This window comes from Pteropus vampyrus, unplaced genomic scaffold (assembly GCF_000151845.1).
Source record: "Pteropus vampyrus isolate Shadow unplaced genomic scaffold, Pvam_2.0 Scaffold7, whole genome shotgun sequence".
Lineage (NCBI taxonomy): Eukaryota > Metazoa > Chordata > Mammalia > Chiroptera > Pteropodidae > Pteropus > Pteropus vampyrus.
The window spans coordinates 6,906,594-6,914,106 of NW_011888788.1; the positions used below are offsets into that span (position 1 = coordinate 6,906,594).

The 7,513-nt window shown below is 35.9% G+C and overlaps 1 protein-coding gene across 1 annotated transcript in view; it reads right to left on the reverse strand.

The window, feature by feature from the left end:
- MKKS (McKusick-Kaufman syndrome) overlaps positions 1-7,513 on the reverse strand; it is a 25,456-nt gene that overhangs the window by 8,211 nt on the left and 9,732 nt on the right. Inside the window, 2 exon segments of the mRNA XM_023536744.1 lie at positions 1,939-3,428; positions 5,438-5,668. Coding sequence (XP_023392512.1) covers positions 1,939-3,008 — 1,070 coding nt within the window. The 5' untranslated portion in view covers positions 3,009-3,428; positions 5,438-5,668.

Sequence of the window (7,513 nt, forward strand, 5' to 3'; positions counted from 1 at the left end):
TAAAGGAGAAGTTAGGATAACTAGGTTTCCAAAATCTCTAAAATGTACTGGAGGTTATGTAGAAAAGAAACTATACTAAAATTCTATAAGAAATAACAATGCTAGTTGAAAGTCTTAACATTAAAACTATATCTGAGTGGTGCATGTCTTTGGGTCAGTTTCCTCTTTCAGACCAATGGGGTTAAAACAATAATGTCTATAAATACTTCCAGCTCAAAAAATTTATAAAACCCAGAAAAATAATCACTGAGAATTTTACTTCTTTGAATAGCCTTTCTCCTTTACTTTGTAAGCCTCAAAGAATAGGAATACTTGAGCGATCTAAAATTTAAGGGGAAAAAAGCCTACATTTTGTATAATTTCACATGGTGGATCCAACAGAGAATTTGTAGTGAGGGGATCTGGTTTTATTGCTTATCAGCCACAGCATGTAGAGCAAGTCACTCATGTCATTTAACTTTTCTGTGTGGGCTTCCCCCATGAGAGTTAAATGGGAATCATAATGTCTACTTCACAAATAAACTAAATCTTAAAAATGCTCTGTAAGGCCTGACAAGCTTCACACACACATCACCCATACACAATATCTCCACTATTTAACTGAGATCATCAATAAAGAGGAATATTGTTTGAAGGGGAGAAAGGAGGTTATGTTAACCTGGATATACCCCACAAGATGAATTAGGCACAAAACATCCTTCACCTATTCTTAGTTTATCCAAGCCATGGGCCGGGGCTGGGGGTGGGGGTGGGTGTGTGTGTGTGTCTCCAAGAAGCAAACAGAACACCTCATTATAAGGATTCTTGGCTATTAATACTATGTTCTAATTGCATATAGGATAAATAATAATTGTGGACTGGTGTGGAAACCCACTTATAATGTTTCTATGGGAAAATGCTTCATACTGACTAATCTGTAATACCCAATATTCGCAACTGGAAATTACCCGATTCATGAAATGCCAGTCAGTATTTAAAGATACGAGTCTGACCCTTATCGACAATGAGTCCCAAAGGACTATTTCCAATATTTAATAATTTCCTTTTTGACAATCATTTGAGAGTCTTACAAAGGTAGGGCAGGAAACCAGATATTGTACATTCAATACTTGACATACATAGCACTTTTTGATGATTTATAAAATTTGTGAACTTTAACGATGGTTTATATCTAATAACTTAAAAATTACAATCTATTAGAATGAGATGATTGTCTTTCTGACATTGTCAGTGGTTAAAAGGATATTGAAAAGTGGCTCAAATCAGGGACTCTTTAGCTTGTCATTTTCCTTGGCTCTAATTCGTAAATACTGACCTCGCATTTGCTCCTAATTTGCTGAGTTTGTGAAATGCAGTGAATTTTTTGCTATTATAATTCTGCGTGTTACTATATTATAGTCAATTCAACATATACTTTAGAACACCTACTATGTACTAAGCCTGATGTAAGGATCAGAAATAAAAGATGATTTTGGTTCTCAGGGAGCTCAGCTGGAAATACTTGGGATATTTAAAGCTACCGCAAGCACGTACGCACGCACACACACACACGGCCTTAATTAGGAACCACTACTTAGGCAGATGTACAGCTATTTGCTGGAGTTATATAAAAGTGAAGATATTTTAGCTGAAAAATTACCTTCTGAATTATAATGTGATTTAAGAGCTTAGTAAAACTGGACTTTTGTGTAAAGTATGAAAGACCTTATGATTATGTTAGTCTTCTCAATAATTTGTATGATAGTTGAGGGTTAAGTTTTAGACTACGGTAGACTGTAGTACATTTGGGAGCTGAAAAATTAAGAAATGGCCATAATCACTCAATTTTTAATAAGTCAACAATATAGCTTCCTTTTTTAGAAACAACCTTCACTGCCAGAAACGATACTCAAATATGCTGTGAGGTTGGCAGCTTCTAAAATTTTTCAAGATGTTAACAGTGACACACACCAAGAATATCTGCTCAAAAAAAAAATCCAGTGTGACTTATTAACTATTAGGGGCAAAAGCTGAGTGTTTTTACCTGTCACTTTACTCAGGGGTTCCATCAGAGCCACTCCAATTCTGTCTATGGCAATAACACGATGCATACTGAGAAAGTGTTTCAAAGATGGATGTATAACTTTTTGGCACATGACAAGATCTACGTGATCACTAACTAGCTGCCTTCCTAGGTTAAGCAACTGGTCCAGGACTGCATTTTCAAGGGAAACCCCATAATTGACCACCACAGTTCCTTCTCCAGCATCAGAAAGGTCTCCAGATAAAGATGCATGAAAGAGCGCCACCTTGAGGGAATCTGATTTTTTGATAGGTAGTATCTTCATCAACTGAACTTCTGACATCTGAATAAGTATTCCAGGTAATACAGTAGAATCTATAACTCTTTGATCCTTTAAAGGTACGATTATACTCTTTCCTAAAATGATGTGGTCTTCAGTGTTTTCTGGAATTGTGAGCAAAAAGGCTTTCAGAATCAGAGTACTGACATGGTCTGTTTCCTTTCTGGTGAGCATACAGGCGGGTTTACTTGTTAATACACTGCGTACCAGACAGAGGAGGATCTGAGTATTATCAAAGTCGACTGGGATTCGACAACCACAGTCCTCGGACCTGAGGTAAGTGGTGCAGAGGCTCAAAAGATGCTTATTTAATTTAATGACAGTGCTGGGTGTCAAGCCTGTTCTCTGAACATTTTCAATCAGGTTGCAGCAAAGAATGGCTGTGACTAAGCCACAATCACTGAAGCACGACACATGATTCTGCACGGAAGTTGTCAGGATCTTTAAAATGGGGTGGGTGACAGAAAGGTTAGCAAGCAGGGCTGACGATTGTGAGGTTGTACACACAGAGCCTCCAAGGCCATTGTGCAGCTGTTTCAGCCTACCTGAAGGGCCATAGCACGATGTTACGATTCCTTTCAAGACAGAAAGTGTGGCCCTGACTCTCTCACTTGTCAGTGGCTCACTTTTACACAACGATGGCTTTTTAGCTTCTAAACGAGACATCTTATTTCAGGTGGTAATTTGTGAAGACAGCTTTTATTTTGTTAACCATAGTTTTCTATTTATTGTGTAGTCATGGGTTTTAATACTTCAAAAAAGTATTCTTCAGGAATGAAAGCCTGAATATGCAGTATTATGGCTATAAAATTAAATAGTTCCATGCTTACGAAACTAATCAGTATGTAATGATTTAATGACATATTAGTAATTCCAAATATTTATTTTACTTCATTCTTCAATACTTTTTTGTTTGCCTCCAGACTGAGATTTTACAGACCATTTTGCAGCCCTCTGGATAAAGTATGTTACAAGGTGGACACCTATGAAAGAAACCCCAGTTACAAGAAGCCAGTTCTTTCTAATCCAATTTGTGTTTTTCATTTCTTCTTTCAATATCAAGCTCAGATTCAAAACTGCTTCTTTCTATAAGAAATAAAAATGTAACATTTTAGAGAAGTAATTCCAAAACATTTTATAGACTGCAGTTTAATAATTTATTTTAATGCTCTGTTCTTTCTTTAGAAAAAGAAAATACCAACCAGCACAAGCCTCCAGAAAATGAGAAATGTATATCAACTTAAACATTCATGCCTTTATTCTTCAATGAATCCCTCTGAGAAAAAGTGCTGATACTGCAACGATTTTAGAAGGCACAACAACACTGCTAGAAAGCTTACAGTAATTTGAAGATGATTGCTTCTAGCAGAGAAATGCTACATTATCAAACGCATAGAATTTGGTTTCTGAGTCTTAAAAAAAGTGCCAAATGTTTTTAATCTAGTACATCAGATCTACTATTACTTTTTTTAATAACTTTGATTTGCTTGGAAACCTTAGAATTCCTACCACAGAGACTCTGTTTCATACAGTCTGTGACTAGCTGCAGAAGTCTGTACAACACATTGTATCAAAGAACAAACCATGTTTTAAGTATCTGCTAATGTCAGAGCTAATTTTCTGTAGTTTTACCCTATCAATCAATGATTTTCAGTTTTGATGTTCTACAACTAATCCTCCCCAAAACTCTGGTTAATGACAATACAAAAACTAGAAAATGTGCTGGGTGACAAAGAGAAAAATAGAATGATTTACCATTCGATCTCAAAGAGTCTAAACACTATAAAATGTTATTATATGCCAAATGCACTTGAACTAGTTTCCTTAATAAAGCTGTAAATAGTGTGCCTCAAGGCATAAAATCCAGACACTTTAATAATAAAAATCTCAGGCCATGGACCTATTTGTTGAGGTTTGGTGCTCTGAAGGTGAAGGTTCAGCCAATTAGTAATTTTCAGGAATATGCTAGCCATGCCAGTCACTTGGAAAGTATATAACATAAATAAAACAAACTGAACTACCAAGACAACAGTACTATTTAAAGTAGATTATGACACTGGATGACACAGGCCAAAAAGGTGATTTGAAAATGTGCAAAGAAGAGGTGAATAGAACGAGAGAATGCTATGTGGAGTGTGAATTTGTTTGCCACTCCTCTCAATTTACTTAAAAGGCTGTAACCATGGCACCTGGGCCCAAATAAAGGCAATGATGGCCAGCTATCTCCCTGCCATGATAAAGCTATAGTCATTTTTTATGGCATGAAGAGGAAAAAAATCTCTGTTCATCTTATGCTAGGAATAGCCAAGGTACTTAAATATCATATCAATAGTTATTTTAGATTTAGCAAAATTTGTGAAATATGTTTAAATGCTACCTTTTGAAATGACCTCCACACGTTAATTTGCACATTACAACACACATATAAACCATGAATCACAACAGAATCTGTTATTAATAAAATGATTTCTCTAGTAAGAAGTTTTTTCAATATATAATGGTGACATGCACTGCAGAATTTCAGGAGAATGAAGTTAGCTCCTGTAACAGTCTTGAGGTATTGAGACCAGTAACCACATCTTATGCCTACTATCTATAAAATGAGAAAGAAAGAAATCATTGAAAGTGTTAGTGACTCTCAAAAGTAACAAATTATTTTAAAGCTAACACATTAGAAACTAAGGAATGAATACGATTAGTTTTGTCTTGGGAAAAACAGAATAATAATAAAGAAAAGAATCTTTTGCAAGTCACAGATTTACATGCTCTGGAATGGATTTATGGCAAGGAGACAACTGCTCCTTTGGACACACTGATGATCCTGGTGAGTTTCTTGTTGACAGGACAAGAAATGGACTGATTGCCCTTTCTCTTTTCACCCAAATGAGTCTGCCAGGCAAGTGTCAAGGTCTCTGTAGAAGAAACTTTTCTAGAAGCAACTGCAGAATAATATTTTGCCAGTGGATAATAAAATTAACAGGTAACTTATTAACTTAGGCTTTGTGTGTGTGTGTCAGAGCTCTATACTTTTTTAAAGATTATGTTTCCCATTGTTGGAACATATCATATGGCCGACCAGATTAAACCAAACTTACCTGAAGAATGTAAAGCTGCTATTTCCCTTGGATGTGGTCCTTCTGAGGACTTGCAAGCACCAGACTATCTGGCTTGGGAACGTTGTCCTTATTAGGTATTTGGAAAACAGGGCTGCTTTTGATTCTGTGCCACCCCAAATGTATGAGTCCAACTAAAGGTACCATAACAACCAGGACTTTGTAGTCTCTCCAGAAGTTTTGAAAGCTCATAGTACTTCGGCATCAGAGCACCTAGGAAGAGGTCAACAGTTAACAGAGAAAAAACAATGCCCCCCCCCACCCCGCCAAAAAAAGTTCCTAAAATTACATCAATAAATCACCACAAGTAGAATACTGCACTCTAATAAAAGCTATTAAACGTTTTTAGTTATATCGCAATGTTAATTAACAAAAAAGAGGTATGCTGTAGACCTAAAGAGATACGGGAGGTTGGGCTTGGGAAACTTGTAAAGCAACACTAAATTTATAGTCGACGATTGTAAAGGAGCTGAATTACTTGCTGGGAAAGCTTTATGAACCTTTGGAAACACTCATGCATAATTTTCTTTATATAATTTTATTTTCTCTGAATCACAATGAAGTTAGATTTTTTAAAAATCACATTGTCATAATTTTAACAAAAGAATCGAATGGCAATCCGTAAATATGCATTAAGAATTCAGATTCTGCACTCTGACATGATGTAAGTGATGGTGCTTCAGCTGAGACTGGGACAGTCATGTATGGATTCCAAATGTAGCAAAAGAAATTATGGCTTAGACTATGAATTCAGATGAATTAATGCCATTTGCACATTTATGTGCTGAACCACTGCATTTTAGTGTTTGCCCTTATTACTAATCATTCTAGCCTACAGGGACTACTGTCAGCTCCATTTACATGAATAAATTGGGGCAAGTAACTTGCTTGGAGTTACAAAGCTAGTTAGTATTGAAAGCAGACTTTTCCCCGTCTTTGATTTGGAAACCAAGGCGCTTGGGGCCCAGGAAGTCTATTTCTGATGATCTGTTGGGTTTGGGAACTTGAGTCTGGACAACCTCAAAATACTCCTTATACTTTTTTCTTTCTTTTTGGTACAGTGACAGGAAATATTTAATTTTCCAATCTCCACTTTCTATTTTTGATAAACTGAAAAACAATTCCTTATACTTTTTTATTTAAAGGACACTCATTAGACTTTATTAAGTAGCTTATAGACTTGTGATGATACAATTGGACCCACTTTCCAAGTTCCTTTCTGAGCACAGAAGAACAATAAGGACTGCTCCATCATCTACAGGATATATTAAGAATTAGGTTCAACTGCATGTGTGAGTCTCAGGATCATAAGATCTCTCACGGTAATTTTGCATGAATGCCACTAGAAAAATGTCTGAACACAATTTTTACTTATTCCTTCTTTCAAGTCAAGATTAAAATATAGAACAAATGAGCTAAATACCTAAACTATCTCTGTGTTCTGTGCATATGTATTAAAAATAAACAGAAAGGTTAGGAGTTATACCTATGTACATATATTATTCTCAGCATTAGAAACCACTTCTCCCCAAAGCCCAAATTCACATCTTATAAGGACTTTGTTGCTAAACCTAAACTACTAGATAGAAAAACACAGCCTGCTTTGTAACAAAGCATTTTGTGGTCTTTTTCTTTCCTAAAGTGCTGTAAGTCTCCTTTACACTTTTTGCAACCTTTAGAGACCATACCTTTTATTAACACACTTATGTTCTCTCTTTGGAGAAAGACAATCACAAATAACTGTATTGTGGTAAATTTCATTGGCGCTCACTATGCAAAAGCCTTTAAAGCATTTGAGATTTGAGGACAAAAAACAACTGGGGGAGGCACTGGGTAATTTGGAGTAATGAGGAGAGAACTACTGTAAAAATTACTTGCTACAGGGAAGAAGGGACAGGGGCTGCACCAAAGTCATCTGGCTTATATTGACTGATATGTGACATTTTTTGTCCACAAAATACCTTGAATTAAATGTTTAAAAGACATTGTCATTCATATTAGTCTCCTCAATAATTAAGGAGACTTTAATATGTCACTCATAACATGAGGTTATCAAGT